General features: G+C 39.9%; 6 protein-coding genes across 7 annotated transcripts; 3 read left to right on the forward strand and 3 right to left on the reverse strand.

The window, feature by feature from the left end:
- Window positions 1–61: 61 nt before the first annotated feature.
- Window positions 62–4,909, forward strand: LOC101311203 (arginine biosynthesis bifunctional protein ArgJ, chloroplastic-like). The gene is made up of 17 exons (XM_004302666.1): window positions 62–181; window positions 274–372; window positions 459–582; window positions 690–763; window positions 1,317–1,361; window positions 1,553–1,603; window positions 1,705–1,773; window positions 1,946–2,004; window positions 2,143–2,212; window positions 2,394–2,474; window positions 2,561–2,647; window positions 2,784–2,906; window positions 3,051–3,113; window positions 3,527–3,604; window positions 3,676–3,821; window positions 4,340–4,410; window positions 4,596–4,909. The coding sequence occupies exons 1-17, from the start codon at window positions 122–124 to the stop codon at window positions 4,676–4,678; spliced, it is 1,383 nt and encodes a 460-aa protein (XP_004302714.1). The 5' UTR covers window positions 62–121; the 3' UTR covers window positions 4,679–4,909.
- A 600-nt stretch (window positions 4,910–5,509) lies between these two features.
- Window positions 5,510–7,988, forward strand: LOC101302375. Its single transcript, XM_004302720.1, has 3 exons — window positions 5,510–6,004; window positions 6,180–6,683; window positions 7,308–7,988. Exons 2-3 carry the CDS (start codon window positions 6,195–6,197, stop codon window positions 7,713–7,715), a joined length of 897 nt encoding a protein of 298 aa, XP_004302768.1. The 5' UTR covers window positions 5,510–6,004; window positions 6,180–6,194; the 3' UTR covers window positions 7,716–7,988.
- A 571-nt stretch (window positions 7,989–8,559) lies between these two features.
- Window positions 8,560–10,263, forward strand: LOC101303822 (histone H2A-like). The gene is made up of 2 exons (XM_004302725.1): window positions 8,560–8,812; window positions 9,769–10,263. The coding sequence occupies exons 1-2, from the start codon at window positions 8,603–8,605 to the stop codon at window positions 10,012–10,014; spliced, it is 456 nt and encodes a 151-aa protein (XP_004302773.1). The 5' UTR covers window positions 8,560–8,602; the 3' UTR covers window positions 10,015–10,263.
- A 1,321-nt stretch (window positions 10,264–11,584) lies between these two features.
- Window positions 11,585–12,360, reverse strand: LOC101308394 (histone H2B-like). The gene has a single exon (XM_004302741.1). It carries the CDS (start codon window positions 12,095–12,097, stop codon window positions 11,705–11,707), a length of 393 nt encoding a protein of 130 aa, XP_004302789.1. The 5' UTR covers window positions 12,098–12,360; the 3' UTR covers window positions 11,585–11,704.
- Window positions 12,361–12,698: 338 nt separating this feature from the next.
- Window positions 12,699–15,255, reverse strand: LOC101301506. Its single transcript, XM_004302717.1, has 2 exons — window positions 14,463–15,255; window positions 12,699–12,951 (listed from the first exon to the last, which is right to left on the reverse strand). Exons 1-2 carry the CDS (start codon window positions 15,086–15,088, stop codon window positions 12,945–12,947), a joined length of 633 nt encoding a protein of 210 aa, XP_004302765.1. The 5' UTR covers window positions 15,089–15,255; the 3' UTR covers window positions 12,699–12,944.
- A 1,319-nt stretch (window positions 15,256–16,574) lies between these two features.
- LOC101298436 (soluble inorganic pyrophosphatase-like) lies at window positions 16,575–20,548 on the reverse strand. 2 transcript variants are annotated; one of them, XM_004302707.1, is made up of 9 exons: window positions 20,374–20,548; window positions 18,820–19,038; window positions 18,690–18,718; window positions 18,225–18,290; window positions 18,038–18,145; window positions 17,661–17,726; window positions 17,471–17,591; window positions 17,295–17,376; window positions 16,575–17,034 (listed from the first exon to the last, which is right to left on the reverse strand). In XM_004302707.1, the coding sequence occupies exons 2-9, from the start codon at window positions 19,034–19,036 to the stop codon at window positions 16,992–16,994; spliced, it is 732 nt and encodes a 243-aa protein (XP_004302755.1). In that variant the 5' UTR covers window positions 19,037–19,038; window positions 20,374–20,548; the 3' UTR covers window positions 16,575–16,991. The 2 variants fall into 2 exon arrangements, with proteins under 2 accessions (XP_004302755.1, XP_004302756.1); XM_004302708.1 differs by lacking the exon at window positions 20,374–20,548 and having other exon boundaries at window positions 18,820–18,922; window positions 19,007–19,036.
- Window positions 20,549–21,163: the final 615 nt, after the last annotated feature.

Raw genomic sequence — 21,163 nt, forward strand, 5'->3', positions numbered from 1 at the left:
TTTCCACTATAGTATATAGTCGCTCGTGCTTAAAACCCTACAGACTTTAAACCCAGAAACCGCAACGCACCGTTTTTCAAATTCAAGTATTCAACAGTGATTTTCCGATTCCGGTGCAGAGATGTATCTCTGTCTTCCTCACTACGTCTCTATCAAATTGCCTGCATTTCACTCTCCACAGGTCAAGTTTCACTTTTGGCTTCAAAGCTTTACTATCTAATCATCTATCCCTCTTCTCCATTCTCAGCTCGTTTTGGTTTTGGTTCGTCGCAGAGGGACTTTAAGCTTCGCGCGGTTTCAATGTCCGCAACTGAAGTCGCCAATCACGTTCCGCCGGCTCCGATTTCGCTCCCTCATGGGCCTTGGAAGCAGGTGAGTCTTGCAAACGACGCCGTTTTGGATTCACTGTCATTTTGCTCGCTAGTCGATTTTGTTGTACTATATTATGACTTTTGTAGATTCCCGGCGGAGTTACGGCGGCGGAGGGGTTTAAAGCGGCTGGTTTATACGGCGGATTGCGCGCCAAAGGTGACAAACCTGATCTTGCACTTGTCACCTGTGACGTTGATGCCATTTCTGCTGGTGAGCTATGAATTTTTTATATTTTATAATCTAAGTTCAAATTAAGCTCCTTTTAAGCTGATTAATATATTGAGAGTCGTCGTATCTTTGTTTTTGGTTACTTCTAGGATCATTTACTACAAATGTGGTAGCAGCTGCACCGGTGTTATACTGCAAAAGTATATTAAACACTTCGAAAACGGTATGCCAGAGTATTGTGTTTTTTGAATGCTTATTTTATCTATTATTCGATGATGATGATGATGAGAGTGATCGACTTGTTTGGGGGCAATCTCTGGTGATTTAATATCATGATCGGACAGTTGTGTTAGTCATCAATATTTTTTCCCTAAATAAGAACACAGATGTTTCTTGATCAAGCTGGTCAAAAGTCGTGACTTTGAACTATGCATGGAAAGATAGCATCCATCAAGTTCTATCACAGTATGGGTTTAAGAATATTGGTGCCCCTTTTGCTTATACTAACTAGGTTGAGTGTTGAGATTTTAACCTTTAGTGGGGGTTAGAACATTCACTACCTTGAATTGCAACTCCCTGATAAGGGTACTTTATTATGTGATAATTTGGAACACTACTCTCCAGGGTCCACCTTGAAGCCTTATACTTATCAGCTGCATATTAGCTTTGTCTGGCAACCTACTTATACGTTTAGTCAGTGTATATATTCGTAATGTGTTTAATAATACTGCTCATGCATTTTTTCATATATCTGACTAATCTTTACAACTTGTTAGGCGCGGGCAGTTTTGATAAATGCTGGCCAAGCCAATGCAGCAACGGTAAGCTTCCAGAACAACAAGATGCTCTGCATTTTTTTCTGTATTATGTTTTCATTATCAATGCAGTAGGTTGATACATGTGGTCAGTCTATCGTTTATTTTGTCCTCCATGTATTTGGAATTTGAGTCACTGTCAAATATGCTGTTACTATTGTTCGTTCATGGCTAAGAAACCTTCCAATCTTGTCCAGGGTGATGCAGGTTATCAAGATGTAATAGAAAGTGCCAGCGGCCTTGCAAAGGTATGTGACATTTAGGGTGACAGATATGAGATATGTCAATCCATAGATATTTCTGCATAGGCTGGTTTGGGATGTTGTATTTATGAATCTTTGTCCTTCAGCTACTTCACATAAGACCAGAGGAAGTGCTGATTGAATCCACTGGCGTGATTGGGCAAAGAATAAAAAAGGTAAAGTATCGCTACTCTATGCTTGTTTTCTTATTATGCTAATCAAACTGATGTCAACAACATTTCTTGGAAGAGTAAACAGATCAGCTAATAAAGTGCATGAAATTTTTTGTAGACATATTAAATGACCTGTGGTGTACAATATGATTCATTCTCTAGGCCTCATATGCAGGAAGCACTTTTAAAGTCTCTACCGAACCTGGTGAAATCACTATCACCTGCAACTAAGGGGTAAATGTTATACTGATCACCTTAAACCAGATAATTGACATATTTTCTTGCATTAGATACCTGTTTGTTTCTATTTTCCGTGGTATATATTCTGTTTACTCCATTTAACGTGATTTCTTCTTCTTTCTTGGTCTGCAGAGCAGATGATGCAGCAGTGGCAATCACAACTACTGACCTTGTTAGCAAGAGTGTAGCAATTCAGTCTCAGGTGTAAAGATCTTGTATCTCTTACATATATCTGCATTATTGAAATTAAATTAATTACTGATTTGCTGTAAAAGCTGTGTCTTGAGAAGATTTATAAGCACCTATGTCAGTATCGTGTTTCAGTTTAGTTTTGACCATTCTAGACACCAGTCAGTCATAACAGAAACTCATGAATTCATCAGGTTGGAGGGACAAGCATTAGAGTCGGGGGAATGGCAAAAGGTTCCGGGATGATCCACCCAAATATGGCTACCATGCTTGGTGTATGTGTCTTCTGATGCTTCTTTCTTGATGTTGTTGTGTAGCTTAAAAGATCAACTCATTATATTAACAATATGACCTGGAACAGGTAGTAACAACTGATGCCGTGGTTAGCAGTGATGTTTGGAGAAAAATGGTTCAAATTGCTGTAAATAGAAGCTTCAACCAGATAACAGTATGTAAAAAGTGCTCTTAACTAGATTGATTAACATCATAACTTAGTGAGGCTACGCCTAAGATGGTGGAACTAATTCCCACCTTGTTGCACTTTGTTTCGTAGTATGATAACCCACTTCAGGTATGGTTTGCAGGTAGACGGAGATACCAGTACCAATGATACTGTCATTGCCTTAGCTAGTGGATTGTCTGGATCAACCAAGATATCAACCTTTAACAGTAATGAGGCAGTACAACTTCAAGCATGTCTTGATGTGGTGAGCTCTGCTTCATTTGACTGTACCAATAATACTGTCCTTGCCTTAGCTAGTGGATGGTAGTGAGGCTATGCCCGACATTTATTCTTCAATGCCAATTCTTCGGATCCAATTTATGTAAATCGTAATGTATTCATTTTCCAGGTAATGCAAGGTCTTGCCAAATCAATAGCTTGGGATGGAGAAGGAGCAACATGCCTAATTGAGGTGAGCAATCTTTCAAAGGATATTTTTAGGAACGGAACCTCAATCAGTACTGTAATAATCCGAGTATAACTAAAAGCTTAGTAATGAGAACAAAAGTGCGTAAATCTAGAAATTTGAAGCTAATCAGTGTGATTTTAAATTTTATCGAGACTTAAATTTTGTGATGCTCTACGCTTTAATCCTTTTCATCTGCAACTTAAACTTAATCTTTAAGATGTTTTCCACGTTACAAATTATCCATCTAGCTATAGTTTCCCCGTACTTCCAAATTGGGAATTTGAAGTTTGTACCTCAAATCCTCAACTTGTCATGTAAAATGCTCAATGATAGATATGCAATTATCTGTGCTCTCTTTTGTTGGGATCTTCCATATATGACTTCATAACTTTGCTAACCCAGACTTGGATTTGCAGGTCACAGTGACTGGTGCAGGCAGTGAGGCTGAAGCAGCAAAGATAGCGCGGTCTGTGGCATCTTCTTCGCTTGTCAAGGCATGAAATCCCAACTCTATCTTTTGATGTTTCTGTATTGAAGGTTTTACTGACTTTGGAAATGTCAACAGGCTGCAGTATATGGAAGAGATCCAAACTGGGGACGCATCGCCGCTGCAGCAGGCTATGCGGGCATTTCTTTTGATCAAACTAAACTCCGAGTATTGCTAGGTGATACTCTGCTCATGGATGGTGGGGAACCACAATCCTTCGACAGGTAACCGAACGGATGACCCTTTACTTTTTTCTATTAAATGTTTGGACTAGACAGAGAACTGGTTTTTTTAGACTTTAGTTCCATGTTACTCCTGTATTTTACTTGTATAACTCCTTCACACTGCCTTCATACCACTTACGGTGTTTTGGAAGGAGAACGTGTGTACCATTCCAATCAGAGAATTTTTTTTTCTTTTTTGTGTTGAACAAATCATGAATTTTCTTCCCCTTTAACAAAAAAAAAAAAAAAAAAAATACATGTATTTTCTTTTACCTCAAGAACTTGTGTGATGAATTTCCCACTAGTTTGTTTCACATGTCATTGGAATTGTTTTACTGTTCTGTTGTGATCAGATACGAAGTGTTGGTTGCTCCATTTGTGACAACTAACACATTCAAAGTTTGCTAAAAGTTGTTTGATTTCAAGTGTTGAAGCACATTTTACTTTACAGCAAGTCACATTCTCCTATTTCCCTCATATCCGATATCTAGTGATTGAGTATTTGGATTTCTTTACAGGAATGCTGCTAGTGACTACCTCAGGAAAGCCGGTGAGATCCATGGCACAGTTGTAATCAATGTCACTGTAGGTAAGTTTCCGATCAGCGTTTAGCATATGCAAAGTTAATTTGTCTGTTTGTGACGTATCAATATAAATGCGATACATCTTACAAGTGTCTGAGGACTACTTTGACAGGGCTACTTTAACTCCCTTTGTAGACCTTTCATCTATCACTACTCTATCGTTTCTGATATGCATGTTCCTTTCCGGCAGGTGATGGACCGGGGTGTGGTCAAGCCTGGGGCTGTGACCTGAGCTACGATTACGTCAAAATAAATGCCGAGTACACAACATAGATTTACTCATCTTCTCCTTCTGCCTACCCCTGACACAGTTTTCAGTCTCATTTTCATTTTCAATCCAAATGCACTTTCATATCGAGTTGAATGCAGAACACTCGCAGCCTGTTAACGCAGCCATATAGTATCCAGTCTGTAAGAATTTATGATTAAGGATTTTACCTCTAGTTACTAATTTAATCCTGTGCCATAAATACAAAACCTATATTTGAAGTCACAAAATTTAGTAATAATAATCTTGGATTTTAGCCATACTTTTAATAGTAGTGCACACTGGACTTAATCTCTAGCTCTTCCATACGCTTTGACACCTTTATCTTTTCTCATTCATTTTTATCGGAGATTTATCCGGTGTAAAAACAAAAAACGTGACGCTTTGACAAGGTAATAACTCTTATCTTATCCCATCCGTTTTTCTCGGATCTTTATCCGGTGTAAAAAGGGAAAGGAAAAGTAAAACGTGACTATTTCACAAGGTAAAATGTCGTTTTATCTTCTCTATCTTATCTTTCACGGATATTTATCCGGCCTAAATAAAGAAAAGAAAGGTAAAACGACAAAAAAAACGTGGTAATAAACAACGAGCGCTTTGGACATTATCCGTAAATTTTGTCTAAAACAAAAATCTAACGCGAGTCTGAGTCGGACGTTGACCCGGCCCAACCCACCTAAATATCTTCCCTCGCGACTGACCGACGGATAGGAATCCGAGCTGGCAACGTGGACGTATCCAATACGTTCCCGCAAACCGCCATTTAATTCTTGACCCGTTGACCCAAATACCCCTTCTCCTCCCTATAAAGCAAGCCAAACCAAAACCCCCAAAATCCCCCAATCTCTTCTTCTCCGATCTAATCCGATTATGAATCTCTGACCCGGAAACCCGACCCGTCTGTGTGATGCTCTGAGCTGAACCCCTTTCCGATTCCACAAAACAAAGCTAGCTTTTTTCAGTACCAAATCTCGTTCGGTATTGCTTGGCGATCTGGATAACGAACGGGCTTAGGGTTTCGGAGAGCATTACGAAATGCCTTCGGTGCCCAGTCAACTCCTTCTTCTCCGACCCTCGGTCTCTTCTTTGACTTCTTTACACGGCGGTTCATGCTCTCATCGTCTGAAACGTCTCGAAAAAGGTGATCGGCGTGGGAATCTTAGTTAACATTAGGTTTTCGATTCGGTTTTTAGGGTTCTTCCTTGGATTTTTGACAAGTTTGTAGAGATCTCGTTGGAGGTTTCGGGATCGAAGAATTTCTAAGCTCTCTGGAAAGCTTTTCGTTTCGGTTTTTGAGTTCTCGAGAGTTTTGTAGCTGTAAGTTTTAAGAGGTAAAGGTCTTAACTTTTATGCAACTGAATCGCGAAATTTCATGTTTAGAATTGTTATGAGCTCATGAGCTTGTATTAATTTGTGAAATTTATCATTGATTAAGTTATATATGAAGTTATTTATGCTGATTTGTGTATTAATTGAGCTAATTTGGGCGTTTTTGGAATTATGCAGAATTTGGTATTGTAGATGGACATTAGCTCTCTGTGTGTTAAGTCGGTGTTGGGAAATGTAGGCTGCTCTCTAGGTTTGCAGTGCTCTGCGAACCAAACGCATCGTCCTAGCAGCTTTCTCTGCCGGGATTTGGTAACTAACCTTGAAACTGCTCTTGACGAGTCCTTGAATATCAAAGAAGTTAGAGAAGAGTCTTTGAATGGCAAAGATGTTGGAAAAGAGTCCTCCTTGGATGTTAACAATGACAGAGATGTGGGACGTGCGTCTAAAAGGGGTGACATTAGCGGCGTGGAAAAGGGAAACACATGTGCATGTTCTGAAGGACATGAGGGAAAATGCAAGCCGAAGTGCCTGAACAAGTGTGCGACCTTTCCATGTACTAATCTGGTGCTGCCACCTGATGGTTCCTCAGATACGGAAGAGGAGGAACCTGAAACAGCTCTGCGGTGGCTGTTCGGGGAGGAACATTATAACCAAGGCTATTCACGCTCGGTGTCTTTGCCTGTAAGTTATCGATATGATAGCTTAAGATATTGTTCTTAAATCTCTTGATCTGCTACGATAGCTTTGTTTCCTGGATACTATATTTTCATGCTTTGATTTCCCATTTGATGACTGGGATTCTGATTTGAGTTTTGATCTATGAGCTAATAGTAAATGCTACCTGGCTTCATACATTTAACATTCTACATTCCCTATGTGTTCATTTTTGTGTTTTTTGTTTACGTGAATTTGCTCTATTTTGTTGGTTTTCTTGCCATATGCACTATGTTTTCCCCTTTTCTTAAGAAGTGGTAATCGAATATCATGATTATTTAGAAAGCTAGTTTCCTGTAGTAAGTTATCCAGAAAATTTACAAGATGAATGATTCTTTGATTAAAATACCTATAGGAATGTAGAAACTAGAATTAGTATCCTAATCTTTAAATAGATAATCAGTAACTTTGATATGGGTAGGAACCATTATGCTGTCTTCATATAGTTTTGGATGGCTTGAACTGAGAGAAACTTGGGTATTCGATTGGGACACATCGATTGTCCCATCTCTCATGCAATGCAATATACAATAAGGAAGAGCTTCCTCAGGTCTTTGGCTAATTGATTGATTGTTTATATGGTTTGTGCAGTCTCCTTTGAACCTTCTTTCTGCTATGAAAGGCAGTAGAGAGAAAGAGGGTTTATCTACTGAGAAACTCACTGTCAAATGGGCCCCTGATGTGTATGATCCTCCGGTTACGTTGATGTCGCACACAGTTAAAAGCAACAAACAGCAGAAGTCTAGAAACAAGAAAAACTGGAAGAGAGATGGAAAGAAGGGGCAAAGGAGCAACTCTTCACGTGGAAAGGACAAGAAGCAATATCGTAAAGGTGGTGCTTCTGAGAGGGGTCACAGATCTCTGGATCCCCGCGAAATGATAACAGACACTAATGATGAATTTCTTGTTGGTAGCCGAGAACCACATTCTTATTGTGGGAGTTCCTTTTTGAAAAATTCACTCACCAACATGCATTACCCAGTTGCAGAAGCTTTGTGAGCGATAGATTTTCCGGAGCATTTCTCATCTTCCTGCATTGTACATAAATAATTTTCACGAACAGGTTTTGGTGATTGAAAGACTTGTAACACTCCGCTACTCGATGTGTGCATGGAATCCTGGTGTGGTGTTTATTATATTTATGTATAATGTATATTGCTTATGTTGTTGAACTGAATCTTGTTGGCCTGGCTAGTTGGCATATGCAGTGGTATTTTTACCTATGATTAAATGTGTATAAACTTTGGTTGCTTAGGTTCCTCTGGAACCAGAATTGTTGTCTTCCAGGTTCCATTAGTGTTTTCAGTTTCCACAGATGATTTAGAGATTTAGAAAGGTTGTTTTTGATCTTCGAGAGCAAATGAACGGTACCTATGTCAGGTTTTGCACAATCTGGGTGAAAAATAGAGGGAAGATCCCGGAAGTTTCTGAATGCAATAGTCTATATCTGAATCAAATTAATTTACTTTGATTTCAAGAATGATTTCTTCCTGTTTTTGTCACTTTTTACTTGTTCAGCACCGGTAATCTTTTCTTGTTAGTAATTTCATTTATTACCAAAAAAAAAAAAAAAAAAACCTAGTAAAAACGACAGTACTTTGTGAATAAAACGACTCAAACTGGAAATGGATGAACAGTGGGACCCAGTAATGAAGGAAGCACGACCATGTGACCAGCGTCTTGCCCTCAAACTTCACCACACTGGTGCATCGCCAACTCAGTTTCTCCCACAGCCGTCGATCTCCCCCGATCCAACGGCCCACCCGCCCTCGACCTCCAAACCATGGTTCATGCTCTAAACCACACCCAGTATATATATATGCTCCACTTCCCTCACATTTTTACTTTATTACTTTTTCTCCCTGTCAAATTCCCGAGTTTGAGCTATGGAGACCGGAGGCAAGTTCAAGAAGGGCGCCGGAGGGAGGAAGGCCGGCGGTCCCAAGAAGAAGCCGGTGACCCGGTCCACCAAGGCCGGTCTGCAGTTCCCGGTCGGAAGAATCGGCCGGTACTTGAAGAACGGCCGGTATGCTCAGCGGGTCGGATCCGGAGCTCCTGTTTACCTTGCTGCTGTGCTCGAGTACCTTGCTGCTGAGGTAATTTCTCTATTTCAGCTCTTTCTTGTTGTTTGATTCAGCTGATCAGCTGCTTTTTGAATCTTAGGGTTTCTAAGTTTTTGATTAGAAGTTGAGATCTGTGGGGTTGGTTAGGGAATGTGGGAAAATTGGAGAGGAAAAGGTAGGGGTTTGTGATTGTGGAGCTAATCAAGATTAATAAGAGCTGTGCTTAGCTGAATTACTGTGAACATGTTGGTTAGGTTTTTAGGGAGTCAAGTATATGAAATATGAATGATTTTTGAATTTGACATCAGACTGAGGTGTTTAGTATGCAGCTGAGCTTATATCTTAGGCTTCGAGTTGAGAGCTGGAACGAAATTTGAAAGGGATGAGTTGTTAGCAGGGTCCCTTGTTTGTAGGAATTGATAGGGTTGTCATAGTTGTGGCCACGCCGCAATGTGAGTAAAGGATCTGAGCTTCCTGTTGTTATGGATATCCCCATTTAAGAATCATTCATTTGAATAGTATGCTGAATTGGAAATTGTTTATCCATTTGGTCGTTATCGTGGTTGGTATCCGTATCTTTGGAAACCTCGTGTTCATCTATGTATGGGGACATAGTTAGATGACTAGATGATGGCAGATTAGGTAGATCTTTTTGTAACGATGATCCGCGAATAGCGACCTCACAAATGGATGAATGATTCATTTCATTGAACCACATTCAAAGTTGGGCCCACATGTATCCGTTTTCTATCTTTTCTCGAAAGTATATCCCTGCAATTCGAGAATGTGAATTTAATACTTGATTGATGAGTAAGTTGCTTTATTTCTGATCATTCTGGGGGTTCTATATCGTATGGTTTATGTTTGCCTAAATGTTTTCGACTTGGGTTCTAAATGGGATTAAACTTCAAGTACATCTTTGTATAACTGTATATAGCATGAAGCAAGTACTGTAAGTTGGTAATGACTGATGATACTGTTTTGCTTAGGTTCTGGAATTGGCTGGAAATGCTGCAAGAGACAACAAGAAGAATCGCATTATCCCAAGGCATGTGTTATTGGCTGTGAGGAATGATGAAGAACTCGGAAAGCTGCTTGCTGGTGTGACAATTGCTCATGGTGGTGTGCTTCCCAACATCAACCCTGTGCTTCTGCCAAAGAACTCTGGCAAGACGGCTGCCAAGGAGCCCAAGTCTCCATCCAAAGCCACCAAGTCCCCTAAGAAGGCGGCTTAGGCTTAACTTTTCTCAGTACTCTGATCTGATCAATAGTGTATGTGGTAGCCATGTATCTCTCTGTATGGAATCTCCCCGTGTATTTCATTTCTAGGGTTGCTCATCATGCCCTTAGGATTTCATATCATTGTACAATCGTTATTTCCCTTTCCTTTAGAATCTCAATCTTTCATTTCAGATGAAATGAAATTTGCCCGACTATTACCTGTGAAATTTGCAGTTGGAATGTTATATAACTAATGTTCTTTTAGGTTGTTGTTTGGGTTGCATTCCTTCATTTTTGTTCATATCGTCTTGCTGGAAAGTAACTGCTTATAAGTGATAACAAATGAAGAGAGCAAGTTTTCAATTAAACTTAAAGATCTTCAATCAACTTCACAGATCACCTTCTTGACTACAAAAAGATGCATAATTACAAACTCATATTGTTTGAAAACTAAGATTAGATGTTTGGAACAAACTACAATGAGAAGCCTCTGGGACACCAGCTCTGAAGAAATTAAATTGGAACAACAGAGCGGAGATTCGGAGAATCCCATTCTTCCCGCATCTACTCTTCCAAATCATGACCAATTTGGCAAAGAGTGTCCGCTGTAAAGTTAGCTTCATGGAGAACATGTTTGAAGGAATTTGTGTACAAGACACACATTTGGCCTTCTCTTACAATCACTTTAACCTCCAAGGAGTGCAGCATTAATCATTAATGTAATCAAGAAGAATCACTGATGGAGTCTCCTGACCTTGAGAATTAGCGCAGCAGCATGACCATCACGTAAGGCCTTGTCTTCCGTTTTACTAGCTAGTGTTCCCAATTTTTGGGAACTAGTGAAGAGCTAGAACATATTCAAACTATAAGTTGCATCAGGATCAACTTTTGGGGGTTCAGGAGTCTTCCAAGGACCACAGTTAGTCTTAGAAAATAGAAACTATTGAGGGGATCTGTCAAGCTATTAGCTGATCAGAATTCAGGTGCATGTTAGAGGAGTGGAGTGGTGCTTTTGACATGCAACTTTTTTCTCAATCCATAAGATTTCAATGCTTAAGTGAAAGGGTGCATTGCAGTATTCCGATCAAAGATGTTCTTGGCATAACCTCAAAGCATTCAACACTAATGCAGTACAACATATTGTGCGGAACACATTGTGGTAGCGTGTCAACGGGACAGAACACAGATTCTTAAACACATATCCAACATGTTGATACTCTTCTTCCCATTTCAGCCAGTTTGAAAGTGCCTTTGCTTACATTCCACGGAAATTCTAAGGCTAAGAATTATGCATTTTCTTCTATCTACGTACCCCCCAGAAAAATTCAATCTATAAAAGTCTATTTAATTCAAACATAGTTTCAGCTTCAACAATTAGAAATGTGACTAACCTATTCTGAATTAAATTTGATTGCAGCCAAAATTTTGACAAACCATAAACAATTCCTCACTATTCGCTTGCATTCTTCATCTCGAAAAATCAATCAGAACGCAAAATTATTCATTTCATTAATTTTTATTGCATTCATCATATCCGAAAAACCAGAACCAGAACTGTTCCATTTCAAAATGTTCAGATCCCAGACGTCAATCCCAATCTAGAAAAACACACAACTCAGAAACTCCATCCTACACAGAAAACTCCGGATCATCATCCATCCTTCCCAAATCCAAACACGAAAACAGAAAACAAACATTAACCAATCAACAACTCGTAAACTTGGTGACGGCCTTGGTTCCCTCAGAGACTGCATGCTTGGCCAGCTCTCCCGGCAGCACCAACCTAACAGCAGTCTGGATCTCCCTCGACGTAATCGTCGGCTTCTTGTTATACCTAGCCAACCTCGACGCCTCCTGCGCCAGCTTCTCGAATATATCATTGATAAAACTGTTCATGATCCCCATGGCCTTGCTTGAGATCCCAATGTCCGGATGCACCTGCTTCAAGACCTTGAATATGTAGATCTTATACGTCTCCGTGCTCTTCTTCACCTTCTTCTTCTTCTTCACCTCCACGCCGCCCTCCTTGGGGATCTTCTTCTCCGCCGCCGGGGACTTCTCCGCCACCGGCTTCTTTTCGGCCTTCGTCGGAGCCATTGTTGATGATGATTTGATGATGATCGAGAGAGAGTGAGTGATTTCAGGGTGGGGAGTGCGTGGAATGTTTATATAGGGAAGGGAGGTGGGTTGTGATTGGTGGAGGGGTTTTGGACGGGGATTGATGACGTGGCGGATTTGGAAACCCGAGGTTGATTTGGTTATACGGTATTAACTCTGAGCCGTACGTTAGAGATAAATGATAGTGCGGTAACTGGACCGATGTTTTGGTAACAAATGTATTTACTGTTCCAAGAATACTATGAGACTATGAGAAGCTGAAAGGCAATGCTCCAAAACAAACATTGCATAGTCAAATGGAAGAGCAAGGCGACTGGGAGAGGGAAGGGACTATTGAAGAAGGTGTTAAGCTGCGCTGTAGAATGCCGGCGATTAGTTTCCGATTAGTTTTCGGTATAGTACCAAATCTCATGGTTTTGTTTAAGAGGCTTGAACTATTTCCATCTGAAAGATAGAGGGCTTAGCAAAATAGCAACTGTGGCCATTTCTCGGAAACCTACTATTCCACCAGCGTCGTGGCAGGTCCTTGTATCTATAGATGGGTAGTATAAAAGATACAAGAGTTTGATGCACTCATTAGTCAAAACTGCTATGAAACTACATTAAAAGAGATATGTTTCACAATACATTCCTTTTCGGTCTTCTGTACTGTCCATAAGTATTGGAAATCCCAAGAAAAACTAGTGAAAGCAGCATACAGGCACCATGTAAAATGATAAAACAATCTTGATCCCAAACTCCCAGTAACAAAAGCAACAAGAAGCTCAATGCAGCTCGCTCTTTAACACCCCAAACTTCTTAGGGAAACCTCAGCTTTTTGTCTCACCTAACTCCTGTAGGAGAAAAAAAAAAGACAGCCGAAAACATGCAAAGAATATTAGCTTAGTGCAAATTCGCATGATTTGCATGACGGTATAGCTAGCATAAGTACACCACATACAATTTGCTTCAATTGAGTTTACAATATTGGTGCTTAAAGATTGAAGAGAGATCATGCAAAGTTAATGACATAACTAAAGATCCCAAATCAATATGACAGTATAGCATAAGTACACCATACAATTGCTTCATTTAAGTTTACAATATTGGCGCTTAAAGAATGAATAGATATCATGCAAAGTTAATGACATAACAAAATATCCCAAATCAATTTCCCCACTTTTCAGAATTTGAATCAAAACACCCAATGGCATGAGGAGAACATGCAGGTTAGTAAAACTTTATTAGGAAAAGAGTACATGAAGATCTAAAAACTTGGTGAGGACAGCAGAGGGTCTTCGGAAGGATCGCATAATATTTACTTGAAGATGAATAAAACTGACAACTACAGCCTTCAGTATTTTTACATCTGATGTCCCATAACACTTCACAAATCCAGTTAGGGAAAAGAATATGACACATTGTAGCAAGACCCCAGGTTTAAAATAGAGAAATGATGCCAGAATGTTTTAAGACACGGAAAATGCCAAAATGGGAACAAACTGCAAATGAATGTGAAAAATTCAAGGTAGTAGTAGCAGAATCATCACGGTCTTATATATTGTCAATCATGATAACAGGTCTAATGACAGTACGTGGTCACTTCTTTTGCTCAGCCTATTGACAGAACTTGGTAATACTTCTGTGCTCGCAATATATAGTCAACTCATGATAACAGGTATAGCGAGCTTAGACATTAATTGGCCTTCTTTTGCTCAGCCTATTGACAGAACTTGGTGATACTTCAGTTCTCACAATATATTGTAAACTCATGATAATAGGTCTAACAAGCTAAGAAAATAGTCCTTCTTTTGCTAAGCCTATATCGTAAACTAAAACACCGATATTTGGCATCTTTTTAGCTTTGTCATTAAAAGTTAAAAAAGAAAAAAAAAAAATCTCCTTGAGCAAGCAAAGTCAAGAATGGTTGTATTCTAATCCCACCAGCATATCTCTTCATCAAACTTCCACTCCAATCATGACCTATTTTCGAGGTGTCAATCTGATCTACAACAGTTACAATAATCTTATGTTTGCAAGGACATCAAAGTTGACCCTCTGACTTTGAGGTATCAAGTTACTAACCACAAGGCAAACGAGGAGGGTCGGTCAATCATAATAAACCTTTAATCAAACAGAAAATCTACCTATTACTCATTCTAAGTTTCTAACAACAAACTAGATGCTTCCTTCACTACTGACACTAAATTTCGGTCCCAGATACACACTTCTAAGTATCATCACATTGCATTTAGGCATTTCTAAATAATCCAATCATCTGGAAACTTACTTCAAATGCGAAACTCGAAAGCAATACAAGAAACATATACATTAGATAACTACCGAAACAGATGATCATGCAAACCTTGTAGTAGTTGTAGAACCGGCACTGGCATTGATATTCCGATGAACAATCCGAGCCTGACCCGAATCCTCCTCCACACCATCAATCAACTCCCTCAACCCCATATTCCCAACCACCTCTTTCTCCTCCTCCTCTTCCTCTTTCACCTCCTCACTGCCACGAACACCGCCGCTGCTTCCGCCACGCGCCTTCCCAACCAACCTCTCAAAGTAATTCCCATATATATACTCCGGCGTGTACCCATTCTCTTCATCAAACAGCATAATATGACCGTGCCACTCCCAGACCCGATAATCCGAACCCGTTTCCTCGTGAAACCCGACGCAAATGTGGTGCTCGCCGATCGTAACGGCCTGGCCCGAATTGGGTTTGAGGGATTCGGTGTTGCCGGTGAGGATGACCCGGATGATCTCCCGCTCGAGCTTGGACTCCTCTTTGGCGAGCTGGGTTTTGTTCTCGTCGTCGTCGGAGGAGGAGAGGTTGGCGGCGTCGTAGAGGAGGTCTTCGAGGGTTTGGGAGAGGAAGGAGGAGTTGGTGGTAATGGTTGGGGGTCGGATTTGGAGGCGACCCATGAGGGTCTGGAGCATGAGGTTGTCGAAGTTGGTGGTGCTGGTGAAGGAGCTCATGATATCGGGTTTTGGGTTTTTGCGTTTTGGGATTTTCGATTAAGGGGTTTTAGGCTTTGGAGGACATCGCCGAGGAGTATAAAGGGTTTTTGGTGGGTGATCGAAGGGTTTATGGAATTTATGCTCTTTCGGTTTTTTGGAATATTGTGATTTGGAGTTTTTGGTGTAGTGAGACTTGAGGATGGATAAGTTGATTTAGACGATAAGTCTCACTACAGTTTTAGTGACGTCGAGGTGTTGGATTGTGGGCTGCTTCAAGGCCCAAGCATTTGGATTGGTGTCCGGCCTAGAGCAACTAGTCGACAATCGATAGCCATGTTACACTGACACTTTTGAGGGTGGAGTGTCGGAGTGTCCGACACACCGACACGACGCGATACGCCTTGACATGGTGTCCGACACTCCACGTGGAGTGTCGGACAATGTTGACTTTTTCTATACGGCCCGACACTTTGACCGACACGTCATGTTATCATCCGACACGCCACGTCAACAATTTCAATTTAAAAAAAAAAAACATAAACCCAAAAGAAAAAACTATCACTCCCTCTAGATAAAAAAGAAGAATAATAAGAGTGTTGATGTATCCCTCCCAACCAATGTTTAAACTATGATAGTCTGATCTAGTTTGTAGACTGCAACTTAATCTCCCTTTTCCAATCTTGCCCTCTTCCTTAATCTCCCTTTTTCGCTTCAAATTAGTCATCGGGTTTCCTAATCTCCATTCAATTATAGTGTCTCTACGTTGATAGCCACAGATGGTCTCAAGCTCATGTTTTTAGTATTTTTTTTGTATTAAAACACATAAATATATTAATTATTTATCATGTCCAAACCATGTTGGATCTTAGATTTTTTAGATTTGCCGTGTCGTGTCGCCGTGTCCGTACAACATAGCTCGACAATTAACACTTCAGGCTCCTTTTTGTAAGAATGTTGGATTAAATGCTTGTGGTATCCTATATCATGTAACTAATAAATGAGGGACGAAACTGCTTTTGAATGAGAAATATAGGGTGTCACAAAGTGTTTAGGGTTTGTTACTAGTGTTTCTACTAAAAGCGATTTAGGAGTGCATTTGCTACGTACTGTAGTACTTTTAACTAAAAGTGATTTCATGATCAGCACAAAAAACACTCAAGCCGGTCTGGTAGAGCAAATACATACGTTATCAGACTTGTTGCAGTTTAACTTGTTACACTAAACGAGTTTTGAGTTGAGTCTTGGGTTCTTCTAACAGATTGAAAGTGGGCGAATTCAAGTCCTATTAGCAAATTGTGATCCAACATGATCGAGCTTATGAACGCAAGGCAAGACGTCAAACGATCCAAACCTGGTTGAGAGGCCAAGTTATTGGCCACTCCACTTCAAAAAAGCACGAGAGGTAAACGAGTATCGAGAAAAACAATTGTAAGAAACGTCACCTATTTTAGTGAAGAAAGCTTACTTGAAGCTGACATGTTTATAAAATCTTGAAACTTGAGTTCTGTGACATTTTTATAAAGTATAATCTCCTACTTTGAGCATTTTACAAGAATAGTAACGGTCAAACAAGAATTGCTTCATTACATACAAGAAATAAAAGAATACATTCATAAGGGAATACATATCAAAAATAATTGTTTGAAACCCATGATAGGATACAAAAAATGGGACACAGATGTATTGCTTTCCAACAATCCAACATTCATCACTGTATAAAAAGACTTGATACTTATCATATAGGAAAATTTCCATCTAGAAGTCGTAATATAAGCATATACATTGGGAAGACAATGTATGTATGCAAAAACGACTAAATTGTAGAGTTATTTTCATCATCATCATCATTACAAAGATACGGACATTATATATAATCTGTCTATAGTAGGATACCACTGAGATTCATTGCTCGCACGAACAACTACCGCCTGAGGCTCTCCACAATGTAGTCTGCATAAAGATCCCTATACATCACAGCAAAGATTTTGAGAGATTTGAGATTAAGACCATACTCCATGAATGTAAATTGATTCCAATTAAGCATCTAACTGTGATTCTTTCTAAGGATGAGCATGCAATTTGAACTGTAAGAACCAGAACTTGAAACACGAAAAGTTCTTTAGGATGCCAGATGTAATGGAAATAAATCTCTACTTTTATGCTGCAATCCTACAGTCTAAGAGTGCATGTGAGGGGCGGAGAGCATCAAGTCATTAACACTTACATTGACTGCTGGATACTTTCAAAGGCAGCAGATGCAGGGAGAAAGTCGTCGACTGCAACCTCCTTGTTCTCATTTTTCTTGTCTGTTTTTAATTTTGTTAAGGAAACATTTATATTCGTAGAGCTTTGAAAATAAACCATAGAAATATACATTTATAGAAATGTTAAGAAGGATACAGTCCTCAAAGAAGCGACGGATCTCAGCCAAACGATGTGGTGGCAGATCCTTGATGTCACTGTAGTGACGGTATTCAGGATCATCAGCACAGACAGCAATGATCTTGTCATCTTTCTCACCCTGTTTTTATAAGAAATTAGAAGCATGTGAAAAGTATAAGAAAACAATAATTTCTGTCTGAATATGTACCTGATCAATCATGGGCATCAGGCCAATAGCTTTAGCCCGAAGAAAGCATCCAGGAAGAACCGGCTCCTGTCAGTTTTTGCAGATTCAAAATAGATTAGATACAAACAAAAGCTTAAAGAAAACACGATGGATTCAGAAAACATGAGTTCACAAGTACCGCTTATGCATGGGTGAAAGGTATGTCAAACTTTTTGCTATGAATGTAAATTTATGTGACAAAAAAATTATGATTTTATTGGAGGGAATACATTGGACATGAATGGTAAGCATGTTCCCAACTTATTGAAGTTTATTTCTAAATGCTCTAGACCATGTCCGCCATGGTGTGATGCACAAACAAAAATTCCAAAAGCATCAGGAGATAAAACCTAAATTACCTGCATAATAATCAAGCAATCCAAGGGATCATTGTCCTCACAAAGTGTACGGGGGATGAAGCCATAGTTGTGGGGGTAGACAACAGATGAGTACAGAATACGGTCAACCTGAGTATACAATCACCAGTTCACAATCATACTTTGCTTATACTAGAGGTACCAGAAGATAAGTGGCACAAATACTCACCTTGATAAGTCCAGTTTTTTTGTCAAGTTCATATTTCACCTTGCTTCCTTTTCCGATTTCGACAACCTGCATATATTTTGTTTTCCAGCACAATGGTGAGTAGAATCCAAAAATAATGTAATTCGTAATCTGGTTAATTTACTGAACAAGTAATTGCTAGATGCAATCTGTTAGGTTGCAATTTAAAAAACTGAGCATTTAGAGAAAATACTGTTAACAAAGATAGTAGCGTCTTCTGGAACAAATTACATGAATATGAGGAAAATATTAAGCATGCAACTAGATTCTGGATGGTCAATTCACACTAAATGACTTCCAAAGTTACTTATTTCAACTGGCTGACAATCCGTGAATTATTTAATTTAATTAACATGAGTTTAATTTAGGCCTGGGAAGTGAAAATATTGAGAAAGCATAACAGCAAATATATAATAACATATAATTCTTCATGTTTAGAGTACTTACACAGTTGAAGATCTTTGGAGCTCCGGGGCCTGCATTTAAATAATAAAAGAAGTGTACACATAAGTTAACGACAATTAAAAAAAGACGGCAGTCTAAACAGATTGAAAAAGGTAGCAAACGTAGTGCTTACCTATTTCAAGATCATGCCAAGGGTGTGCAGCAATAGACCTCCTGGTCATGGAAGAAAGGATCCTCTCATTAAGAGGTGGATGTGAGGAATAATGGTTGGCACCCTTGTTGGGAGTCTCGGTAACTTTCTTAGAAGCCTCAACAACCTTTTGAGGAATTTCAGTAACTTTTTGGGGAATCTCAGTAACTGTCTGAGTAGCCTCAATGGGTGGAGCCATCACTACAAGATCGAACACATGAAGTTATCAAAATCCGAACTACATCAGCTGTTATTAGGCTATTTGACAAAGCAAAGTTTGTGAATATGTTTAACAAGGATCATGCCCTGCAAATATTTCATACAATTCCCAAATGTTAACAGTTAACTAATGGAAATCAGGACAGAAATGCGTACACTGTATTAGTCTATCTCAAAAATAACTCGAGTAATCTATACTATACAAATGGCATGTTATACGAGCTGCAATTGACAAGCAAGTATGTCAACAACATGGCATAGTGGATCCAATAAAATAACTCCTATGAACATTTAAGAACATAATCTCTATTTTCTTTAGTGTTTTTCCCTCTCTTCATACAGCCGGCACACAAATTACGTACAGTAATGTATTAAAACATCGCAACAAAATTCTCATATGCATTGAGCACCCCATATATACAGCAATATATATACACCTATCATGATGCACGGATAAAGAACTAAAATCCGAAGATCGCCTAAAACTAAGACTATATATGAACAATGTTCTAAAAATCTCCGCCTAGAGCTGATTAATTCCCGCCTAGGCGCTAAGTGGTGCTTCACCGTTTCCGTCTAGAGAGCTAAAAAACTGATTAATCCCCGATCAATCTCCCGATTAACCCGCCTAGGCGCTACTCACCAGTTGTCCGCCCGACTAGCGCCTAGCGTTTTTTAGAACATTGTATATGAAGGACCTAAGCTATCAGATCCAAGTGACTCTATAAGGAGAATAATCAACATCACGTACCGAAAACTACAGATTCCAACAGCTCCAAATTTTGTCAAACCACTGTTTTCACTTCCAAAATCCAAAACAATTATCAACAAAAATTCAGGCCAAAACGTTTCCAGCAAAAGCGTTTATTCAACACTAAACCGAGTCTCCGAGCAACCGAAACGGCACCGATACCTATTCAATCTAAATCTAAATATCCAGCGAAACCGAGCCAGATCTGCCAGAACTCAGCTCTAAAATTACGAAAACAGCTTCTAATCCAAACTAACACAAAGTCTCCGTGAACAGTCGTCACACAAAAAGCACTGCCACCTCTCTCACCGCCTAGAAACTGTGATCTCACAAATCATCTCCAATACACATAAATGACTAAAGACGCCAACTAAGAGACAAACCGTGTACAGGAAAAACGCACTCAACAAAAAAATATATCAGATCCAAAAAGCACAGTAAAACGACGCTAGAATCAGCTCAAAATGCGCCACAAAATCAACAAAACGACGCTAGAATCAACCAGAGCTTCTGTAAAAACCGATTTAATCAAGCCTCAGAAAAGAAGCAAGCAAAGAAAAACGCACCTGCAAAACGATCGGAGCAAACACCAAATCTCGCCGGAGACGACGGAGAAGAGAAGGCACAGATCTCAAGAAACGAGAGAAAAAAGAGAGAGAGAGAGAGAGAGAAGAATGGGAAGGGAGTTATGGGAGGCGCTCAAGTAGAGGAGGAAAGCAATAAGGAAGAGCTGTACGTGTGTTCCCGCTCTCTTTCTTTCCTCCCTTTTAAAGGCCCCCGAAAAATTAAACAAGGAATTTTGTTTCACTGTGAAAAAAAATTATGCGGATATTCCGGCCAACCGAATATAACGTGTTTCCAGCTGGACTCTCCCCATTGACGTGTCACCACCTCATTCGCCCGTACTGGACCCCACTCGCGGAAAATGACGGTGTTCCTAACGGTCGTGTGGCGCATCTCTTTTTCTTCGCTCCCTGCGATTTCGCGAGTCCAACGGTGAGTGGTGCTGTGGGGCAATCGCCTACCCGACGGAGCACGGAGATCTCGGGTGGTCCGCAGTCTGTTTCGAATTAAATGTTGCCGTGTCATATGTGGGCCCGGGAGGTGGGTGGGGATTGGAGGAGGAAGAGTGTCGTAGAAGCGACGTGGACGATTTAGAGGGGATGGTTTCCTTTATCCTGGGCATGTGGATTGTGCGGAAGAGGGGTGTGTGTGTAGGAATGCCTATCCATTACTCCAACGAAATAAAAGTTTGACTTTTTTACCTACCGGTCTTTGGGTAACTTTTGATTTTTTTATATTTTTTTATAAGGCAATTATTTATTACCGTCATACTGCATTTAGCATCGGTCTTCT

This window comes from Fragaria vesca, linkage group LG6 (genome assembly GCF_000184155.1).
Source record: "Fragaria vesca subsp. vesca linkage group LG6, FraVesHawaii_1.0, whole genome shotgun sequence".
Taxonomy (NCBI): domain Eukaryota; kingdom Viridiplantae; phylum Streptophyta; class Magnoliopsida; order Rosales; family Rosaceae; genus Fragaria; species Fragaria vesca.